We start from the raw sequence: 24,327 nt of genomic DNA, 5'->3' as shown, positions 1-24,327 counted from the left end.
AGACTGCTGAACAAACCGTACATATTAAGTAGGAACAAAAGGGTGGGAGAAGGGAAGTGTTGGTGCACTTACGTGCTGACAGGAACCTGACAACTGGAGCTGCTTCCAGCTAATGGGCACCAGTCTGTGGCAAGATGAGCTGCCCTATTTTGTTTTCCTTCTGAATGGGGTGGGGGAGAAATGCTTCTGTTAATTTGAGCAAACATAATACATTTTCTTGAAACTCTCTCCCCAATATGCCGTTTGGCTTGCTCACTAGAACTGCCTACCCCCCCTTTTTTTCCTTCTCGCTTTTTATCCTCTCTTCTTTTTAAGAGCAAGGTTTTTTTAATAGGCCTTTGTTTCAGTATCGTAATTAATTAGTTGACAGTTTCAAATGGTTAAGAATTGCTTGTGGTTCCTGCTTTATTGTTGTACAACTTTTTTTTAAAGACCCACTTACTGGTGGCCTGTAAATTTGAAGATATCATTTTCATGAGTCATTGGTTTAAAGATTTTTTTGCAGTAAATGTTGTTTAAGTTTCTGCATTTAAAACTCACTTTTTCAGTAATTCATAATCTTTCAAAATTCTTACCTTCTGACTAGAATTTTCTGTGGCTTCTTCTCTTCATCACTGCTGTGAAAATGAATTTACGAAGTCTGAATAAGGAAATAGGTCCATAGGTCATGGAAAATAAATCATTTTATTTTACAGAACATCCCTGCTGTCAGTATCTTGGTAGGCAAAGCCTTCTGAGAAAATGTGCCATGATTATTTGTGTGGAAATTGGCTTGGATTTGATCAGATTATAAACCATCTGAAGACCATGTTTGGCCTGTGTAAAACAACTATTCCATTTTCCATCTTCAGTGGCTGTACTAATTTACATGGGAAAAAGAGTAGACATAGCTGAGTTCGGTAAATTGTGTCTGGTCATCTGTACTAATACAATACATTTCTAGTTTGATCTCCTTAACTTATAATAAAATGGACATTTTTATCCCTTTGGCTAGTGGCAAGTTTGTGTAAAGAAAAATCAAAATATGCATGAAAAAAAGAACTTGTCAGTTGTTCTTATTGAAATCCAGTATAGGAAAGTTTTTAGTGTACATTATATTGACTAATTTTCATAAGGGGACAAGGAAAAAGTTAATGAGCTTCAGGAGTGACCTTTTAAGTGCTTGGCAATGCTGTGCCTTGTTTCTTTACATATTGCTTGATTGAAGTTCACTGATGTGATATAAAATGTTGTGCTCTTCTTACGTATAAACAAATGTAGAGTGTGTTGCCAGTAGGTTGTTCTATTAAGAATGTATCTCCCTCCAACTAGGAGTCTACTAAGTAGTAACTTCAAGAAAAATATTCTTAATAGCACTTCTTTCTTCAGATTTAGTTTCTTCTGCATTTCCTGATCACAAGAATGAGATATAGTGCATGGAAAAGTGCTCCCAGCTGCATTTCCTAGTCACAGGCCACTTCACCCATTGCATTTAGGCACAGCAGCTGATTGCTTCAAAATGAGCAGCAACATGAGCACTGACATCTCTGCAAGAAGAATGCTGCTGTGAAAGTTACGTAAGAATTGTGTCTTTTATATGCAGTCTAATTATAAACATATTTGTATATGTTCATGCCCCCTTTGTGTTTTCTCTAGGCTCTGAAATGACTGTGTCTGTTGGAACATTAAACCAGGCTGTTATCTGATATCTGTTTGGTAAAATGAGCATTGACATATTTGACGTGATTGAAAGCAGTGTTCTTAGTGGCGATTAAAGAACTTTACATTATGTGCATGGCATTGTGATTTTGTTCACACTGTACTTTAAAATGTGTATAATGTGACTGGCAAAACTATAACACCTGTTTGTAATAAGAAATTTGCAGCAGGAAATTTTAAGGCAAAATGGTAGTAATTTTTGCATCTACTTAGACATATATAATTTCCATGTTATTATTGCTTCTAACAGATACACAGTTGGTCTTCAGACTGCAAGTTAAAAATTATAACATTGAAATAAAAAGTGAAGTTTCATAAATTTTCAAAACAAAATTACTCTTTTTTTTGTGGGTATGCATATGAAGCTTAACTACCAGTAGACAAATTCACTCCAGAATAAGTATTTCTTTTTTGACAAATGTAGTGAAGTAGGACCATATTTTTCTTTATCATTAGTACCTTACCAAATGCTTGATGGACTTAATAGACTTGTTTGTATCCTTGGCAGAGTAAAAACCAATGATTAAGCAATGTTGCCCTGACTGTGGGTCTCAGTAAATTCAAAAGGAAATGTGCATTCTAAATCAACAATTATAAGACAAAGAAATAATTTAATCTCAGGATTTGGGAAAATTTGATTGACATTTTTTTATTTTTTGTTATTGTTTTTCTTGTACTAGAAGCCAAGGGTCTGGTAAAAGTCTGAGAAAAAGGAAGTTGCTGACATTAGCTCATTAGGATAACAATAGCTCTGGATAATATTTATGGTGTCATAAGAGCTCATCTTTCATATAATTATGTTTATCAACTTTTAATTCTTTCAGGAAGAGCCATGCTCTTTATTTATTTATGTATTTACAATATTACTTTCAGAACTGAACGGGGAATGAGTGGTGTGACTTGCACTAACAAATTTCAGTATTTTGCATGGGACAAGCCTTTGATAAGTTTAAGTATAGAGGTCAGAGCACAATTTTCTCTGTCCTGTTCGGCTTGCCATTGTTGCACAATAAGTCATTGTGTTTGCTTTTGTGAATAAAAATCAGCTCCAAGGATGAGGAGTATGACACTTTCGTGGTTCATTCCTACACTTGTAGTATTTTCAGTGTTTTGACTTGGAGAAGGCCATTTGATCTGGAAGCCTTAAAGCCAGAAGTCAGTATACCAGGTTTGTCAAGTAATTAGGCTAATTTGTTTTAGTTGTTACTGAATTTGTAGAGCATTTGCTGACAGACCAGGCTATGAGCAGTGAGGAACTATTACTTAGAGATCAAGTAAATCTCCTTTTAAATTGTGGCTATATTTAAAATTAAACTTGTAGCCCACTTTAGAGTTGAATTACTGCATTTGTTGGTTTGGGGTTAAAGTTAGGCTGCACTTAGAGGAAACAGCGTCTCCAAGACTAAGTCCTCTTACAGCACTACAGAAATTCTTCAATCTGGCTTTTCCACTGTGGAAGTGGGCTATGGTAAATCTTGTTTTCTTCAGCTCTGGACACAAAAGGTCATATTTTTGCTCAGTTCTCCCACAAAAGGAGCTCATGCAAAATAGTGTCTGCACAGGTCTTGGCTGTACCCTAGTCTTTGCATCTAGATAAGCAGTGAAGCTGTATCTGTGACATGGGTAGGAATGAAGCAGTGCCAGGACAACACTGTAAGCTGATGACCAGAGTATGCCTCAGCCTGCAGGTATCAGTGGAACAGTTTTGTTAGGTTTCTGAAAAAGAAACTTGAGCTGTAATACCATGTTCTAACAGCATCTCCCCAGAATACTATCAATACATATCACTGAGGAGTATTTCTACAAGGTGGGCCATTCTCTAGCCTGCTCCAAAAAGATGTCCAGGTGATCCACAATAGTGTGCTTTTTCTAACCTAGTGTCCAAGTTGACTAGGGTGAAAGGGGAGGGTATACAGACAATGTAAAGGGAAAGGCAGTGATCTTCAGAATAGGTGTGTTTGGGTTGGTGATGAGTACCTAGCTTTGATACCCTCATTTCTATTTACCTCAGCTGTAAAAAGGTATGTGACTGCAGCCTAAATCTGTTGAGTTTATTTGGCCATTTAAACTGATGTTTGGAATCTCCTGAATAAACAGAGCAATTTATTTTAAAAAGTAAGCTTTACATTTTTTCATAAAGGCCATCACGACTCGATGTATCATGCTTTCTCCTTCCCATGAGATGAATGATCATTCAGACTTTTCCTTGAATTTGTGAGATACTAGTTCCTTGCACACTGTAGTGCCTTCTAGTATTTTTCCCATCTTACTCCATATTCAGTGTTAGTAAAAGAGGTGGAATTTAAGAATAGAATTACCTCAAGACTCCCCTGTTCATTTGACAGATTGTGTATGAAGTCAAGTCTCTGGTTCCATGGTGTATTATGTCTGTCTCCCCTGTTGTTTCTGTGAGCTTCCCAGCTGGTTACTGAGGAGAGAAAAGTATTTCCAAATTAATAGGAAAATCTGTTGTGAAACCTCAAAAATGTACAGAAGTCTCGAGGGTAAGCTGTGTATCTGGAGCACTTTGTCAGGGCTTTCCTTTTTTAAAAGCTTTCATTAACCTGAAGGGATAGAGCTTGTAGAAACCTAATTGCTGAAATCCCTGTCTCCGTTTGCTGTCCTGCTTTGGAGCTCTCCATCTCTTTAGCAGCATTTGAAATTCTTATCTGGCTGTCTGGTGGCTAAGTGCTCTGGGTATAACTAGGAAGAATATCACAGGTAGCAAGGAGGACAGATTTTTCAGGCATGATGGTCAGAGTTGGAACTGAGTCACTTGATATAAATGAAGCTCACTTATCTAAGATTAAAATTCATGCTTACGTTCTTCAGGGAAATCTCTTGGAGTGAGGTTGGAGCGGGGGGTGGAGATTGAACATCTGTTATCTGGCCATGAGGAGGGTTTTTTTTGTTTTGTTTTTTTGTTGTTTGTTTGGGGTTTTTTTTTGTTTGGTTTGTGGTTTTTTGTTGGTTTTTTTTTTTGTTTGTTTGGGGTTTTTTGTTTTGGTTTTTTGGGGGTTTTTTTCAGGTTTTGTTGGTTATTTTTGGTGGGTTTTTTTTTGGGCCATAGTTTTCACACTTACCACCAGACTCTGGAAAACATTTTCTGTAGGTGGCACAAGATAGGAACACCCTTGTCTTTATGTTTAACAGTCTTTTGCTTCTTCATTGGTCTGTCGATTGTCTTGTGTATCCAGTGAATTAGTTTATGACAACTTATGGAAATAGGTAAGCATACAATTCCTAGTGTAAGTGATGCAATTTGACAGATTCTGTGTTTATGTGTAAATCTCTGCTGTTTAGGAGACAGGTGTGACATTCTTTTCCTCTGCATTTAATACACATTAACTAGTTTTCTATAAGATATTCAGTGATGAGGAAATTAAAAATCACCTCTTTGTAAAGGAAGAGGAAGCAAGTGAGTGTATGCCTTTGGCAAGGGAAAGGCAGTCTTTCCAATGACTCTGTTGCCCACTTGAAGCTGTAGCACAAAAGTGACTCTTGGCTATTTTGTCCCTCTGTGGCCTGAGCCAGATACTATTGGTGGTGCTGTGTATCTCAGTAACCATTATAAATCAACAAATATTTGGAAGTTCCTTCCTGTTAGATGTGTTTTCACAGTGCAGAGAAGGCTATGGCACTAATTGTTGAAGAGTTAGTTTTTTCTTCAGTATGCCGGTGTTTCCATATAGATGCTTATGTGTGTAGTTACTTGGATTTCAAGCTATTTTCATCGCATCAAGAGAAGCCTAAGAAACATAAGAGATGTATACTGGCTGTGTAAGTACTGAGGGCTGAAATCAAAACACTATCTTTCTTTCCTGGTTACAGCTAACCTCTGGTTGAACTCTTGACAGCTCAAACTGGCACCAGCCCCATTTCTTCCAGAGCTTCCTCATCCAAATTTGTACATGCAGATATGTGGGAGTTACTAGGATGATGACAGGTGCCATTTACAGGACACTGGAGGTGTAGCTTGATTGACCTGACCTGAGAAATGTGCTTTAAGTAGCCGTAGAGACAAAGGTATTTAATGTGTGAGGCAAACAAGCCTAGTAATGACAGTAGTTTCCAGACTGTTTTCCTTTGTCTAGCCTAATTAAATATCCAGAGAGTTGTTTTATAAGCTATGTATTGTTCAGAGAGCCATAGTTACTTCCATAAAAGTAAGCTTAAAGAAATGTGCATAATTGGAGAAAAGATTGTGGTGGCATGGGTGTGGCTGCAAATCTTGAGTTTATAGACAGGGAAGCTGTCTTTGGTTTGCCCGCAAAATCTGTGGTTAATCTAGTGGATAATAACGAAGCTTTTGATTATCAAACAGTTTCAAAGTACGGTGACACAATGTTTGTTTCCAAGCTGTTAACTTTCTGAAAAGTCACTGTATCTCACTTAATTAATAATGTTATAGGGTCAGCATGTTGCTCGATAAGCAAATTCATCACATTAATTAAAACGTGAGTGTTGTAATCTTAAAATACAGTTATCTGACCTTTTAAAAGAACGGCTTGTGTGCTACTCCGTGCCACTGTTATAATGAATTAGAAATAAAAATCTAATAATGAGTATGTTTTCTTTCTAGTGAAACTAAGTATGGAGATCTTTTCCTTGTGTGTCACTGCTGTTACAGTCAAGGGTGTTGTCAGTATTAAAATTTAAATACCACCTCCTCCTCGGTGTGATGACCCACCCTTAAGGGGAAGGTGGGTCATCACACGCACTCATCACCGCTGAATAAAGTTGGTTTTGATTGTAACTTTACAGATTAGCAGTTCCTTAGTTCCCATATTGCTGTCCAAAGCACAGGGGTAGCCTAAAATGGCTGCAGATTACGATGTATGGCTGCTCTTGTGAAGCTGCAGCTGTGAATCTCAAAGAGGATGTAACCATGCAGAATCGCTCTTTTAGATGGTCATTAGCGCTGCATAAGTACAAGCCTCTTTTTCAGAGAGCATTTATTCTTCACGGTTCTTCTACTAGTATGTGATGGCAATGTCATTTGCCAAGCATTGAATAACAATGAATGTTTTATTGAAGTACAGTATTCTGAACCAGTGCTTTTTTTAAGCTGTTTAAGTGCTTAATTTTCGTTTGACTGCTCCTTTTCATGCAAATGTGAGTGTAGCAGAAAAATCCAATACATCCTTCTCCCTTGTGCTTGTGTGATGTATTGGACTAAGCTGAAGGCTTGTGTGTGGCAGAAGGAAACACAGCATAATTTATCAGTTATCCACTGGCACCCTATCCTATTCCGGTTTTAGTTGTCTTTTCTTCAGTTTGTTTAGAACAAACATGTGCAAAAAACCAAAGCAAACAAAAAAACCCCGAAATTTTTCTGTGTGATACTAAGGTAAAAAGCAAGTCAAGAAACAGTCTCTTCCTTGCCCTTAAAATTCCCGTCAAACAGAGAAAAAATTAAGCACAATATTCCTTTTTTGTGAATGAAAAGTGGAATTAGGTCTAAATATTTCAATGCATGGTTCTTTCACTCTTCTTCCAAGGACCAAGTTGCACGTGGAGGCATTATAACTTCATTTATGAAGGGCAGGTTTTTAATGTTGTTAGCATCTACAGCTTTGGCAAGATTTTTTTGAACAGGCTAGCACCTACTTTTGCCATTATGAGGATCTGAGGCTAAACTCATGCACCCAGTCTGCTTTGTCCTTTTGAGCATCTGGCCCCTTGTTTTGATTTGTGAGCTATATTGAAAATCTGGCATCAGTCCTGGGGTTTAAGTTCTAATTAAATAAAGTACACAGTCTGGCCATAAGCTTTGCAATACACTGAGGAAAGGAAGAAGTGGGAAAAAAGCTATCTTCCTTTTATAGTCAGTGAAATTGAGATGGCGAGACTACAGAGTTATTGAAAATAGACAATATATTTCCATGCTGAATATTTCTTTCAAAAATGGCTTTTAGAGCTTACATACAGACCAAACCAAACGTGTCTGTGTTCTCAGAATTCCTAGGTTTTAATACCACAAAGCAAGTTATGACATTATGGCATGAAAATTAGCCATGCCATGCCATAGTCCAATACATCATTGTATCCATTCCTGTATTATCATCAGACTCTTTACCATGATTTGGGAATGCAAAGTACTTTTCACTTGTTTGGGGGCAGAACAACAGATACTGTGCTTGTTCCGTGGAACAGTAAACAAATACTTGTCAGAATTCAAGTGCTGTGATACCAATTTTAATAAAACATGTGATCTTTCCTTCCTAACTATAAACAGTATCAAAAGCAAGTGGTCAGTCTTCAGGAGATACTCAAATTAATCCAGTCTAATGTCTCTTAAATATGTACTTCTTTGCTATGTAAGAGCAGAGAACTTTCTATATTATGCGTATCGAGATCAAAGAAGCTTGTGTTTATCTGATTCTTTTTGCCATTTTTTTCTCTATAGAAAAGCTAAGTTGAAATGTAAGAATGTGTATGAAGTTCTTTGCTTATGTTCAAAGGTCCACTAGTTCTACCTCTGTATCTTGGGTGTATGATTTTTCCAGAGTCTGTGTGTGTGTGAGCCTTCTTTCTCTATCCTCAAAGAAGCAATGCATCTTCAGGTATCTTTGATCCATTTTCTGGTTGGCCATTAGTCATATTGATTCTCCAGTGATAAAGGAAGCTTTGTTCTCATTGCAGTTTTAACAGTTCAGTGTCAAGGTCTGTCACATAAACACTGTTGACATCAAAGATAATTAGCAAAAATGTATAATTTTGCAAAAATACAAACTCAGTTATATTTCACCTTTTGTATTTGAGATCAGGAAAGGAAAACTGAGCAGGTTGGTTTTAATATCCAAGAGGAGGGAAATTCCAGGAGCAAATGAAAACAAAACAGCTCCCTCAAAATTGAAAAATAAACATGTCCTTAATTTAAGTATCTGAAAGTAGCGATTTGAACTACTTTGTTCACAGGTAGGCTTTGAACTAAAATACTGTTTACATACATATTGAGAACTGTTGTCAACTGGTGCACTTCTTCTATTTTATTGTAGTACAATGCTTGCTTTAATCCATTTAATCCATCCAAGAGTCAGTCCAATGAGAAGGAAGGGAAAGGCAGCAGAGGTGTAATAAACACTGATTTAATTTTTACAGCACAGTACATTATAGAACTATAAAATTGTGTGATTAGCCAACTCATTAACACTGTCTTAAAGCAAATAAGTGTTTAGAGCTTGACACACTTAGTGCTGAAAACCTCTCTAATAGTAAATTTTAAAAGTAACCAGTGTTGCTTGGAATAAAGATTGTGCTGCTGTGCATCATCAGGAGCTCTGTATTAGGGCTCTCATCCAATGATTCCATTTGAATGCATTCCCTGTTTTACAGCACTCCTGTCTGTACTGCTTTGACACTTCCTTGAGAGTGGTGCCATGTAGAACCTGCAGCGCACTTGTACAGGACTGCCACAAAAATAACTTAATAGATTTAAGTACTGCCTTCCACTTTATAAAAGGGTTTCTTTTCACTTGCTCTTTTGTCCTGCATTTATTGGTAGTGACTTAGGAGGCATAGTAACAGCCAATATGAGTCATTGCAGTCACCTAAGTCTGTACCTTTCTGGTAGAATCCCACTGATCTAGTTGCTGAGTTAGTTGTTTATGCCCTTAGCATTTTCAGTGGTGATCTAGGAGAGATCTAATTGCCTGGTATGAGACATCTGAAAATTCCCAGATTTTTGTACATAGACTGCTCATGGAGTGCTTTTTGAAAATGATGTATTTGAGCTGAAAATTTAGAAAGTCTTGACCCCTTTTGGAAGAGTCTAAAATAGATAAACAGTCTCTTTTTAATTTGCTAGATACTGGGAGGCCACTCCTGTCAAACTTAACTCATGTCACTTTGCGAATTAACTCCAACATTTGGTATTAGTTTGTATTAGTTCTTTCAAATTTGAAAACAATGTTAGAGAATGCTTGGAAAACAAATTTACTGTCTCAGCCAGCTTAACAAAGACATATCATCTCAATAAATTTAACTTTTTTTTAATCAGATTTTTTTTTTAAAAGTAATTATTAGCTATACAATGGTGAATCACTTTCTTGTTTTAATCCTGTGCTTACAAAGTTACTGCTTTGGAAGAGATCTGCCTGATGAATGTTTCCCCAGGTTGGCTTTTAAGCAATTGAATTGTAAGATCACTAGTTGTTACAGAATGACAGAAAGAGGGAACACACTGAAATTAACATCTTGAGATGTTTTAGGGTGAGGCTCATAGCACACTGGGTTTTTTTGGGTATATATCAGAGATAATTTTTTAAAACAGATATATTCCAAAAACATGTCTAAGACAAGATAAAATGTATTTCTAAAATTGTGTCAGCCATTGAACCTACAGGTGATCTACCTTTAAGGGCCTGTTGTGTTCCAGGCATTGCTTTTGCTATGGGAAAATAAGTGTAAACCTGAGTGAGCAAGGGACTCTCACACACAGTATTAGGCTATGTGATTTAGCTCAGTGATGCTTAATCACATGAGTTTAGGATGTTACATTTCTCTAGCAGCAGTTGCCATCTGCATGTGCTGACAGAATGATTGTGGGAGAGAGTTCTGTCCCCTTTGGTGCAAAGCACACATGGAGCCTGTGGTTCCACCTCTGGAGAAGTCAATTTCAGACTGAGCTGTCACTGCCACGCTCTCTCATGGACCCTGTATAATGAACTGACATGTCAAGATGAATGCCACCAAAACTGTGAGACAAGGTGCGGGATTTAGGTCAGATCCAAGTTGTCCACAGGTTTGGATGTTAGAGACACGAGTACTGCTACAAGACTGTACCCTTAGTGAAAGTTGTCATTACAAGTGTCCCTGGAGCAGTAAAGCTGTGGAAGCTAGCAGTGCCATGGCTGCCTGAACAAACAGTCTGGGGCTGATACCTCTTTAGTCCAGCTGTTTACTAAAGGAGGAGTTCCACAATATGAATCTGGTGCTTGACATACTTGGTGCCTTTATGTGCTTCCTTGAGTAGTTAAGACCCTCTTAGCTGTGTCAATTTGACTAACAGTATGCCATCCTGAAGTAGGATATGAGATGTGTGGTACTCTATGTAAGAAAAGTAAAGGGAATGATTGTCTGGAAGACCACAGCAAAGTGGGAACTGTTAAAATTGGTTTATGTCAGAACAGAATATGTACTCTGGAGCTGTGCCTAGAGCTACTGGCTCTGGGACAGCGAAGAGTCTAAAAGGTTCTTGCTTCTTGCTTCCTCTTTGCTCAGAGGTTAATTACTGGCAGTAACCGAGATAGCTTGTATAAAGGTAGCTCTGGAAAATCCCTACAAATAAATTCTCTCTTCCCTTAGATACACAGTATTGGTAGGATTGGATTCAGGTTTTTTGCAGCCATGCTGTGAAACCTCTCTATTTTTAGACCCTCGAGTAGAGTCCAGAGAGAGCAGACAGTGATGGGACTAAACCATCCAGCTGAAAGTGCTGCATTTAAAATGTCAGCAACAAGTCGTTTGAGGTCCATCTTCATAGGCATGTTTACTTTTGTACAGAGGAATAACTGTTCCCGTTGGAGTTACATTCTTGGCTTGTTTCCATACATTTATATGCAAGAAGAGTAAACCTCTAGTCAACTACACTCCATAGAAGTCGTTAAGAAAGGCATAATTGTGGATTTTTTTTCCCCACACACATTTGAAGACCAAAATGAACCTGAAAATGAGTTGGTAGTATTTCTACTTCAGTTTTTCAAAGTCATTAGCAATACAGAGTAAATGGATGCCTTTAAGTCTGGCTAATTTGTATATAATGGTAAATAGATCTGAGGATGAGAAAAGTCATCAAACACTTCAGTGTATGGATATTAATTTCCAAATATCTGAATAATGGTTGCAGGATTGATGCGTTCAGGAAAGGAACACACAGAACTTGTTGCCTTTGTCCACCAGCTAGAGCTTTTCCAGCCTTTCACAACTTCCCATATGTTAATGAAAAACATTTTCCGAGAAATTGGCCGCTTCGTGCTTTGTAACTAATGCCAGCTTTTTCATGGACCAGTTCAAGGCAGAGCAAAGGGAAAAATGCCTTGTTTTAGTGCATGAATTACTCTGACAAGCTTTCACATCACCCCTCCTCTTATTAATATTCTTTTTGATGTGAGCTTGTAAAACAGAGGATTGGCTGTTAATCTCTGGGATCTCAAGGGCTTTTGGCAGTGGCCCATAATTGATGTGTTCACATGGCTGTTGTCTGACTACTAATGATTAGACAGCAGTGTTATCTCCCAGCTAAATCAGTGTTGCTTATAAATCACACTTGATAAAGTGCAGTTTCATTTCTTCAAAGGGTCTGTGCATGTCTATATAGTTTGATGCAACTGCCAGAGCCATTTCATGATTTTGTGACAGCTTAGATTAGGTTTATTTTTATGAGCAAGATATTTGAATTTCTACCAAGCATTCAGAAATGTTTTTGTTTTTTGGGGGCTTTTTCTGTCTTTGTTTTAAGTTTATTGTGCGTGGGTAGAATAGAAAGGATATGCACAGTTAGGGCAGACCATCCTAGAAAGTGCAAGTAACTGGAGAATATAACACATGAAAAGTGGAGTACTTGGACGGTCGAATTCTTTTGCTTTGTTTGAACAGAGAGGGAGCTTCATTTGCAGTAGGTGTTGATCACTCTGTTACACTATAAAAATAGTCTGTGAGAGCATAAGAAAGGACATATGGAAACATAAGGTATTTCAACAATGGTGTCTGGGATTTTCCGGGTGAAACTGGGTCCTTTGCATGCCTTCCTTCTTTTTCAGCAGAACAGGAATGATAAATCCTTTATAAAACTCTTCAAATAAAAACTTCTGTGTTTGGGCTCCTAGAGAGCATGCTAATGAGGATCTTAAGGTACTAAGGCAAAATCAATAGGCAAAAATGTTGAGATAGGGACATGAAAACAGAGATCTCAAGGTGACCTGAATACTCAGCCACTGAAAGGACAAGATTTGTCTGTCTGTTAGGTAACCTGTAATCAGATAACTTGGTGCTGATAGTGAGGATGCTCTCATGAAAAAGAACTAAATCTGGGTTTCTCCTCTCTGCCCAAACTGAATGACCTAAGAATTGAGGCAATTAGGTCAGAAAATTTTGAAAGGTCTTTCTTGCTGACTTTGGTTCTTGTATTTGCCTTCATATTGTAAGATTAATCCTTCAGTCTCATTATTAAGGGTATTGAACACTTTGTGTCAGAAACCGGCGCCAACCCAATAATTTGGAGAGAACAGGTATTAGTGGTTTCCTCCTCTCAAGGATTATTTACCCTTAAAAAAATCTTTACTGTACATGTATTATTTTTGGAATTTTTTTAGAGCTCTTATTTGAAATGCTATCTACTTTTCTCCCTGGTAAAACAACCACTACAGTCCAAGCACTGCCCACAGTTATGCTTCAGTGGACCTACTCTGGATTTATACCAGTGAAGGTGTACATCAGCTGGGAAAAAAAAGTCTTGTCATGAATCGTCTTTCCTGAAGACACTGTAAATAGATCAAACTGCATTTGAGAATAAAGACTTTAACTAGATATCCAACAGTGGGCAATTTCAAGGAGAGCTAAACAATAACGCTTCAGCTCCTTTTTCAGTTGAACTGTCACAACGAAAAGGAAAGCTGAAGGGTCATTTTAGAAATTTTCCTTTAGTGACTTGCTAAATAATCATGAATGTGTATGTCCCATTCTTGAAAGTAATAATACTGTCTTGTCCTTTAAGTAAAATTATGACACAATATCCTACACTTGGTACTGTTTGTAGCTAATAGTGTGAAGTTAGCCTAAGGAATATAGAAAAAAACCTAACTGATATGGATCCTACGCGCTATCAAAAAGCACAAGAAGACCTCTAGAGCAATAATACAGGAATATATTAGTCAAAGACCCACATGTCTTGCCTAAAAAGTCTAAGGGCTTTTTAAATTAAAAATTTTAGGGTCTGTAGACATCAATAAATATGGGGCCATTAAGTCAAATGCTTAATTTTCAGAACATGCTGAAAATGCCATCCCTAAGAATGTAGTCAGGCACGTTAAAGCTTTTGGTATGCATAGGCCATCAACAAAGTTCAGTTCTGCTTGTGAGGATTATAGAAGGTCTTTGACAACCTTTTGGAAGAGAAATTAGTTTAGACAATTTTTCTTAACAAAAATGTACTGAATTCAGGGAGCAACAGCCTGAATCATAATGTGTGCAACTTTGCACTCGCAAAGTGAGTGTTCAGCAAGTGGGTAAAAGGCAGCAGTGCGCCGTTGACATGCAGAAAGTCAAAAAAGTACAATGAAGCCATTTCTCTTCTGAGTTTTGTTTGCCACTTTATTATACATTGTCCTGGAGTCCTGGAAAAACTCCAGAAGTTTTATTGAATGTCTTATGTTCCTGTACTCCGGAACGGCTGAAATGGCAGCTCTTCCACGAGGCTGTGGTTGCATCATCAAGTAACTGAAACCATCTTTTGGTAGTGGAGAAATTCTGCTATGGAGTCATAGAGTCATGATTTGGTTGGACATTAAGAATGAAAATTTGCAGTGGAGCAGTGAAATGATGATGCAATCAAATTAAATATTATCTTCCTATATACCATTAAAAATGAGAAAATTTTCCTTAGTCTGTTGGAGTCTTGATCTGTCATAGAGCAACCATGCCTTCTTTCTCGGGTTGAAGTCTTATATGTGTTAGAAATAAACATTTGAAAACTGAGGGTAATATTTATTTATAGTGCTATGAGATTTATGTAAGCAAATAACATATCTATTTTCAGGCTCAGAACCCTGGAAGGTTGACTGTGGCAGAAACTTTGGAATAAAAAGAACTGATTGCCATTGTTAAAATGAAAAGTTTTTTTCTTTAAAATGAAAAGCTTCTAAAGGGTCATATAACTTCATAACCCTCATAACATTCATAACCCTAGGAACCTAGCCATCACCAGTAGGTGGACATGCCTCGGTTTTTGCCATATTCAGTTGCATGACACTGACAGATACTGGACATCATTCCGCAGTTTCTATCTAGCCCCAGACAATCCAGAGAAATAGCTTTCTTGACTATTCAGAATAATTCCTTTCTTAATTGTGGACTACAGTGTACCTCTCTACACAGGATAGATATCTTGAGTGAATTTCAGTACCTTGTTTATTTTGTATTAAAGCTTAGCAAAGCATAATGGCTGACTGAAGAAAAGTTTGGAAGTGCAGACTGAAGAGCTGACCAGGAGAAATCAAGACTCAATGCAGAAAGGTGTTCTAGAAACAATTATCTCAATCAATGTGATTTACTTAGGCTGAATGAGGAGAAATGTCTCTACGAGAAATTTGCAGGTGGTGATCTGGGCATCCTCCCAGGACTCTGCCAACTGTTAGAGTTGACATACAATTTTTCACAGACACAGCCTTGGCAAAAGGATATCACTGGCAGCTGTCAAATGCTAATCTTTCTCACAGTAAAATATGTGAATGGCTTGGGAAATCCCAATCATCTGAGCTAGAATGGGAGATCCAAGAGAGGACAAGGAAGTTTCCTTGCCTTTTGTTCAGCACTGTTGTCCTGCATTAGACCCTACTCAGAACTTTGGCTTTTCATCATAGGCTTCATTAATGCTGTTCTAAAAATAAAATACAAGCATTATCATGTCTTTGGAGGTGCTGCAGATACATAATGTCACATAGTCACATAAGGTCTGAGGAGGTCTGGAGGTCACCCTGTAAAAAGAACATGCAACTGTGAAAAGATGAGTTTGCAGAACTCTGTGTGCTGGTCAACGTGGCTGATGTGGGTGGCAAAGAATATTTTGGGTACAAGGGGGACTTTTTTTCCTTGTTCCCCATATTGAAAGTTTAGTAGCAGAGTAAGAGTTATAAGTGGATATTTTTTTAGCTTAATAGCAACTGTTCAGAATACTGAAATCATTCCAGATGTGAGTGATTTGCTGCTTTACTAGGGAAAAAAGTGTCAGTTCTGTTAATGCCTTTTTGCTCTCTCCAGCTACTCAGTTGATTGAAGTGGAGAAGTTAATTTTAAGAGTAGGAAATACTTGGAAACTGCAAGTAGACGCTACTTGTGTTACTCAGTTCAACAAAATTACGCATCGCGTTTCTTGTTCATAATACAATATTTGTAAAGTATAAGCATTTAAAAAAATATTCCCAAACAGAGGTTTCAAAGTGTGAAACTTGGCTGAAATTTATCAGTTTGAATCATCTTTGTTGTTCTTTTATGTTTAAGCTCTTGTGATTCTCAACTGGGTTCACCAAAATAACTAATTTTCGTAGTATCTCTGATCTTCCTGAGTTTTGAATGTAAAGCTTGTAATAGATATGTCTGTCCTATGGCAGAAATTCCCTTCTACATCCATGTCTTACAGTATTTCTTTTTTTCTATGCTGTCATTTATGGCATTGACTTTTTTCCCCCTCAACAATTTGATGTAGAACATTTGAAGAAAACAAAATATCATTTCTGTTAAGCATGATATCACAATGCTTCTGAGTTGGCCTCTGATATGATTTATAGGCAAGAAATACTGAACTGAGATTAAAATGGGATCTTTCAGACAAAATGGAGATTTTTCATAGTGGTAATTCCTGTCACATGGTAGAATATGAAGGAGTAGCTTTAGGTTTTGGATATGTAAATTCTCTGTAGGGCAAGGTGTGTAGCAAGAGGAGAGTTGAAGATCAGTGAGATGTTTGGAAGTGCAGACATGCTTCTGAGCACACAGGCATTTTTCTCATGTCACATTCTCCCATATTTGTTTTCTTCCAAAGGAGTTACATTAATTTCATTAAAATTACTTCTGATTTATGATGTTGTGCATGAGATTACAGTGAGGTCTTCTGGGGTCACTGTTGCTTTAGAAAATCAAGATGGAGGCAGGTATACCTTATGTAAAAAAAGGCTAGTCTCCTTTTCACTGTAAAATCTAGAGAAAGCAATTTTTAGGACTCAAAACTTCCAGATAGGGCTGAATTCCTTTATTTCCTGTTTTCCTTTCCAGACACAGTGATTCTGTGAAGTATTAATTCAAAACTGTAAAGAACTTCTCAATGTAATTTTCAGAGTTGGAAGTTTCTTAGTCCTTTCTGTCTTCGTGGTGTTGTGTTTGAGAGGGAAGATTTAGGTTTGCAAAGGGCCAGGCTTTGGTTTTTAGTTAGATTCTATAATAGGATTCAGATCTTCTTTTCACATTCTTTCTATTAGTGCAAACATTCCCACTGGGAATGCTTTCAGTATTTTTCTTTTTTTTTCCATTTAAAAATAAGTGCTTTCTGGGAAGGGCTTGTACTCAGACTGAAACCTTCTCCTCTGCCTTTCTTCTGGCTGTGTTGGTAGATGGATTAAATGGCTTTTGGCATATACATTTCAAAATCACCTGGTGTATGACACTGCAGTAGTGTATGACCCACTTTGGCCTTAGATTGGTAGACCACGTTATCGTTGATATATATCTTCAAAGATACACCTTCATGAAATCAGGAAGGTGAGTTTTGATACACAGAACTTGATTCCAGCATGTAAAGTGCCTGAGTAACTGAATGGCAACCTTGCTTATTAGAAAGTCTTGTCTATTTTTTGTTAGTGCGATATTTCCTTTCTTTTCCATGTGTGCTTCCTCCTACTGACAAATGTTATGCAGCCACCAAAATAGACTTTTTTTTTTTTTTTTTTTTTTTTGTGGTAAATGTTCAGATAAAGGATTGCTCCGTGGAGCAGTGACTAGATTGTTTGGCAGGCAGTCTTCATTTTCTGTGAGCTTTCTGCTACTAAGCATCATAGCTCTCTGATACGATCAAACACTTGGCAGTGGAAAACTGCCATGAATAACACTGCAGCTTTGTAGCCTTTGTCACCAATCAGCTCTCAAAAGCTCTTGGAACTAGGTGAAGAAAATATTGCTTGAATATTTCTGTCTTTTTGTACTCCTTTGATTATGTGTCTAAAGAGAGCATCTATGTAAATAACCTTCTTCAGATTCAGATTTTCAATCTCATATTGGAATCTCTTGTGTGATAAACAGCAAGGCTACTGTTCAGTATGCGCCAACACCTGGGAATAATAATGAAAAAATAACAGTGAGAAACTGCAGAGCATCTGTTCTTGACATTAACTTTCCTCAGTTTGACAGACTGCCACCACCAGATGTTAGTCTTATGTGCCTTTTTTTCCACTGGAGATGGCGGCCTTCCTGCCTCTCTTTGCCTCTAATAGCTTACATCAGTGCCCTTTGGAGAATTCATGAAAACGATTGTGTCACCACAATGATCTCTAAGAACCACCACTTTGCAGTGCTGTTACGATTATCAAACAAGATGGGATAATTTTAAAACATGGAAATCTGGAGCAATGTTTAAGCTTAGTATATTTTTTTCTTTTGAGTAAGGTCATATATGTGCAATGAACAGGTACCTCAGGGACAGTAAATGTCCACTTATTTCTCAGCCAAAGGTTTAGTGTTTTAATTCACAGAGAAACAGCCCCGTTTAGTGCAAGCGCTCCTATTTGGCCTTGTCCTGGGTGAACATTTCTAGTGGAAAACACGAACGTTTATTAATGGCTCTAAATAAACCAGACCTGAGTACAAATATTTGTTCCAAAGAACTTAATAGGATACACTGTCAGATCCATGCTTTCGTTAGCTCCCCCTCACTGTTTATAATACTCAAAAATGGAAAACACATCTGTCAGTTTAGTCTACATTCACTTAAAACATTGGCTAGTTTAGTATGACCACAGAAAACACTTTGGATTTTTTTCCTCTGGTTTTGTGATGAGTATATTTTACGGAAAAATGATGTTGCATTTGTAGTAGGAGGTTTTGCACAGCTTTACAAAACACCATGTAAACTGTCAAACAGGCTATTCATCAGCATTTTTTGGGTTTATAATGGGATGTGGCTTAGCTTTTCTTAAGTGCTAGGCTCCATTTACCTGCCAGTTACTGATCCCAGTTCTCTTCTGGCTTGAAGTAAGGTATGTTAAGAACTCCTAAATTATGCCTGGGGTACAGATTGACCCCGTTTCACTGACAGAGCACCATTACACAGCCAGTGCCAGGGAGCAGGGCTCTGTGCCATCCAACCGTGTGCCTCCACTTGGCAGCAGACAGCAGGAGCTGTAGAGCGTAGAATCAGTGTCTCCCCACGCACGGCATACACAGTTATGGTTTTGTGTGATGTGTGCTATTAGATACTGCAAGAAACAGCTGCTGCTGGGGGTCAGCTGATATTTGACTTTCCTGTGTGCATTCATGTCTGCTCTGCAAAGCATTCTGCCTGTGCTTTAACTGTGCAGCTCTGTTGGCATAAAGAGAAGAATAAAGACATCATTGCTTGAGTGCATTGTTCCTATGCCACAGGAGCTCTGCTTTAACCAGTAGAATGTTGCCAGTATTAGTAGATTTTTACCCCTTAGGGACGCTTTTAGTATTTATGTTTTGCTTTGGGTTTGGTGTTGTGTTGTTGGTGTTTTTTGTTGTTGTTTGTTTGTGGTTTTTTGTTTGGTTGGTTTTGGTTGTTTTGTTTGTTTGTTCTGGTTTTTTGGTTGGGTTTGTTTGTTTGGGTTTTTTTACTTACCTTGAACCTGAAGATTTCATTCTAAATAAAAAGAATCCCCTCTAAATGAGGAATACTTTGGAGAAGACTGTGATTATGGGTCCTTGCCCTCTCCTGCCTAGTTCTAATGTAATTGAGATCAGAATCCAGGCTGGTCATACTAAGATCATACAAAACATTTTTACAACATTTATTGAGAAGTGTTCAGCACACATAAGGCTTGCATACACAATTAAAAGCCTTGACTCTCAGTTTGAGTCAATGAATAATGCTAAAAGCAACAGAATTGTTACAAAGGCCAATAGTAACAATTGTTACAATTTTTAAAAAGGTCTTCCTAATTTGTCATTTTATTTTCTCATTATGAAAAGTGTCCATTTGATGAAGTGAGCTGATCTATGATACATGTATAATACCTATTAGTTTGTCCTTTTCTTTGTATCCCCATGTTGCTTTACAAGAAGGCAAAATGAACTTTGATCTACATTAAGATACATTTCAGCAAAACCTAGATGATGTATGGTGAGTCATTATGTCTTTTCTGTTGAGTCTTCTTACAAGGTCCAAAATTAAAAACATAGTCTTGAAGACATCTGATCATCTATTTTGATGCAGCTAAAAAGCAGCTGTTTTTAAAAAAAATTATTATGCTGAAGAGTGGTTTCTTCAGGTGATATCTGTGATTCAGTGGGCCAAATGAACATGAGTTCCAGGTGGTTTAGGTAGTTGAATGGGCACACTCACATCCTTATCTAGCTGTCTTTTATGTGACAAGGGATGTTAGAGCCCAAGTGACATATCGAAAACCTTCAGCCATATCTTTACACAGAAAATCTGCTATTGAGGAGATTGGAAGTTATACGGGAGAGATGATGATGATGATGAACGTCTTCAGTTCATATGCAGATATTGTCTCTGTGAATTGTCTTGTGCATAGACTGATTGTCTGGCGGGATGTATTCTTCTAAATATGCATTTTGGAAACCCTGAGAAATTAGATGGTTTGGCTAGATTCTTACAAAAGTCCTCATCTGTTATTCCAAGCAGAAAGATCTAAATGTTGTCTGTAAGGTATTAGGTGGGTCATCCTAATGTATTTTAAATGATTGGATGACAAGAGACTGTATTTGCTGCTGTATGGATATTAGAATTGTTCCAACTACTAATTTCTCTATGATACACATGAAAGAATGGCACTTGTGTCTTTGTACTGTCTTTATAAATGTTTTTCTTTAAATAGAAAATGAAGTTCCCAGTTCGCAAAATTAATTTCCATCCACAAAACACTCTCTGTCAGTGCCAAGAAAAAAGTAAACTTAATCCTTGCTTTAAAAACTTATTATTTCATACTAACAGTCTATGACAACAGGGAATAGTCTAGTAGAAACTTAGCAAGTTGCCTTGTTTAGCGTGTATGATAGATATTTTTGTACTTAATTTTTCATGTGCAGCATTTGGGCTAATGTCAAAAGATTGGAACTCATAAGACTGAAATTACCTGTGATACACCAAATCCCTACATAAAGAAATGCAGTCTTGGCAAACTGGGCTTCTTATACTTTTTAAAAAATTTATTTATGTATTTTATTTTTATTTTATTTTACTTTTATTTTTTTAACTCTCACAGCACCATTATAGTAAGTTTGTCTGTTGTTTTCAGGTTGATCCCCTGTTTACAGTGCCTGCACCTCCACCTCCGATTTCCAGCAGTATCACACCTCAGATTCTGCCTTCCTACTTTTCCCCATCTTCATCCAATATTGCAGCACCAGTCGAGCAGCTTTTGGTACGGACACGTTCAGTGGGTGTAAATACTTGCGAGGTTGGAGTAGTTACAGAACCCGAATGCCTTGGACCCTGTGAGCCTGGGACCAGCGTGAACTTGGAAGGAATTGTGTGGCATGAAACTGAAGAAGGTAAATTGTTTTTTCCATTAGGTTTTTCTGTGAGATTTGTTGACAAGGATACATGCTGTATCGGCCTGGGTGCTAACTAAAGGCTTGCTCATCTGTTGGGACACCATTATATACAATGACAGTCACAGCTTTACAGCTCAGCTAGTGAGTTTTTATTTTGAAAACAAATGGCAGGCCTTTCTATTGTTTAAAGCAACTGTGTTTTCCAAATGACCTACCCTGTAACCCCATCTAATAATAGAATTGTCTCCTCTTGCTATATTAAGAAAAGCATATGAAGAAATTGCTAGTAGAATAGCATAAATGTGCTAATTAAATGTACATCATGAAGAGGTGTTTATGTGATGGGAGTTGATATTTGAATAGTTTAGATGAAAACTTAGCTGAATATTTCAGCTGATAAGAAATGCCACCATTATGTAACAATAGAGGCCCCAGAGATCCTGCAAATTGATGTGACTATTTTTGCATTTTGGTTATCTGAAATATGCTTTAAGAGGAAAGCTTTCTTGGTTGAAGAAAAGTGTTCATGTGGTGAAGAAGTGCTATCAAAACCAGACTGATTTCTTTAATATCCTTTGAAGACATTTGTCCGAGTAGGAGTGCTGGAAAGCTTTGGGGAACACTAAACATTGATTTGCTATGATTTAGAACAAAGTAAGTAGGAAGAGGATTATGCTGTGATATGCAGATTTTTCGATTTTGGTTTTCAAAAGCTTATTATTAAAATACCAGCTTTCTCCTGCTAAATGTACTGCACGTGTACACTAAACTTCTGCAATTTTTCATTTAATAAAAGCAGATGTTTTCATTTATACCTGTGTGAAAATCTTCCTGTGATAGTTCTTATATTTCTTTTGAGGATTATTTAATTTTTAGTGGTCTACCTTCCTCAACAGTGAAAACAAGATTATTTACAAAATGATATAATGACAGAATACAGCAGTGCATCGCTTCATCATAAATCCTGACATGTTTCAGACCGTATGCACAATGGCATTTCGTCCTTTGCAGTGATATATAAGACCTCACCAAAGTGCTCTACACTGTCCTCTCAAAAATCAATAGAGAGAGTCAGATTTACTTGCTTTTATATGCTTTCATCCATCCATCTTTCTCTCTGTGTATGTCTGCAGCAGATTCATAAGGTAGATTGATCCTTTTAGATTGTTTTTAAAGCACAGTATAAATTCTGTTTTAAAATATCCCTGCAGAGATGACTGCCCTTAGCAACTCCAATCTTTCTTGACTGGCCTATATTAACCAGAGTTGGAATGTGTGGGTGTTAACTGTGTTGACATGAAAGAGCAGTAGCTGTTAATGGTGTTATTCTTGCTGAATAAACTAAACTTCTGACCCCCACTGAATTTAAGAGGCCTTCCTTGCGAAAGGTTTGGCACCAGAAATGAAGTATTAAAAAAAGTGCATTCTGTTTACCAGTATCTCAGCACTCTAATGGTTTAAAAACCCTTGTTAGTTAATGGAAATTAACTCCCTTAGCCTTTTCCTAGTTTGTTTAAAACAATTTTCTGAAACAACTCAATTCAGTGATGGCATGTTTGAGCAAAACTGTTTTGAGTGTGCCTGTTTTCATAGCTTTACAAACACTCTTTGGGAACACTACAGCTATGAATGACTACAAATACAGATAAAATGGGATTGTAAAATACTCTAGAAATTTAACTAGAGTGTAAATTAAGAGACTGAAGATAGTTGATATGATTTCTTATTGTGTGGTTTGTACCATGCTTTTTGTGTTTGAGGGTTTCAGACCCTTCTGACTGAAGAAAATAATAAAAATTTGACTGTTTTGTCCCAGAGTTCACAATCAACACTGTATTAAGAAAAAGGAGTTCCTAATGATGATTTTTTGCATTTAATTAAGTTTTGATGTTTGGAGCACTCATATAAGTATATATTTAGGTGTTTTCAAATTTTCTGACATGTTCATGAAAGCAGCTATATAGATGCTTGCATGGAGCCATTTCTGTCAAATTCTAGGGAACAGCATGCAGATGGGTCTTCTATTTATCTTTAACAGAACAAAAAATATTACCAGATACTAATTTTCTCCAGTTATGATTTTGACTTTAGGGTAGAACACAACCTTTCCTAAACTGGTGTAAATCCAGCTTACTCTAAGTGAAGTCTTTGTAACTAGGTACATCTAAAACCATCTTGATGTTCATGATGACGTACAAATTTCGTTTGTGATGTTCATATGTTTCTTTAATATTCACTCCCTTTACTGCTTTCCAAAACTTAATAAAAATACACATACAAACAGACATTTCTTTAGCTGTCTGGATATCCTATAGCTTCTTAACATAAAACAATCCTAAGAAGCTAAGGTATGAAAATTTCTAATCTTGGGTTGTGTTTTGAGATATTTGAATTATTTTATATCTAGTTTAGCCATTCTGTGAAATTAGTTGTGAGGTGATAAGAATAGGCTTGTAGGATGTCTGCATACTGTATTGCATATGAACCAAATATGCTGCTGAGCAGCCTTCATGTCCTGCAGCAAGTAGCTGTGGGAATGCAAATACAGAAAGGATGTGGTGAATCACAGTTATTACAACAAGAATAGTAGTGTGAGTGGGGAAAGATAAAATCAAATCGTTTATGTAGAACTCGTTATTAGCAAAAATGTAATACATGCTCTATAAAAAAGAAGGCATATACTGAGAATTCCTGTTATGAAGGTATCTGAAATAACCAGTTTTATGTATGTTAAACAAGTTGTCACATTCTGTTGCATTTGTTCTTTGAGGTCAGGAAAAGGATGATGTTCAGGTTTATGAGTCATATTTTTAAGATAATCACTCCAGGGGTGGGGGGCAGGGGAAGAAAACAACACTGGATTTCAGACAAAATTCTGAAAGACCAAAAAGGGCATTGGTACACAGCTCTTTTCATTACTTCTACACCACTCTATTTAGTTGACTTGATGTAATAAATCAGACCATTTTTCCCAGAGTGTTTTAATCCTAAGAGGTGTAGAGGGAAGCTGGCATCTGAAGTCTGTGACATTTAATTACAGGGGGTGGTAACTAACCATAGCTGGTTACTCCTACAGTTGACTGAGACTGCTGGTTATCACGTGGGAATTTCTCAGTTGCTCCACTAAGAAGTGTAGTGCTTAATTTCTAGGTATGTGTGCCAGAGGCA

General features: G+C 37.2%; 1 protein-coding gene across 2 annotated transcripts in view; it reads left to right on the top strand.

Moving 5' to 3' along the window:
- ZNF608 (zinc finger protein 608) overlaps nucleotides 1-24,327 on the top strand; it is an 80,520-nt gene that overhangs the window by 13,908 nt on the left and 42,285 nt on the right. For both annotated transcript variants that reach the window (XM_017728312.1, XM_017728313.1), the window contains exon 2: nucleotides 20,901-21,156. In XM_017728312.1, coding sequence (XP_017583801.1) covers nucleotides 20,901-21,156 — 256 coding nt within the window. The remainder of the gene's footprint in view (nucleotides 1-20,900; nucleotides 21,157-24,327) is intronic.

Source organism: Corvus brachyrhynchos, unplaced genomic scaffold (genome assembly GCF_000691975.1).
Source record: "Corvus brachyrhynchos isolate BGI_N302 unplaced genomic scaffold, ASM69197v1 scaffold90, whole genome shotgun sequence".
NCBI classification, from domain to species: domain Eukaryota; kingdom Metazoa; phylum Chordata; class Aves; order Passeriformes; family Corvidae; genus Corvus; species Corvus brachyrhynchos.
The sequence above is the reverse complement of the archived record's forward strand: the minus strand, read 5'-3'. Positions and strand labels throughout refer to the sequence as shown.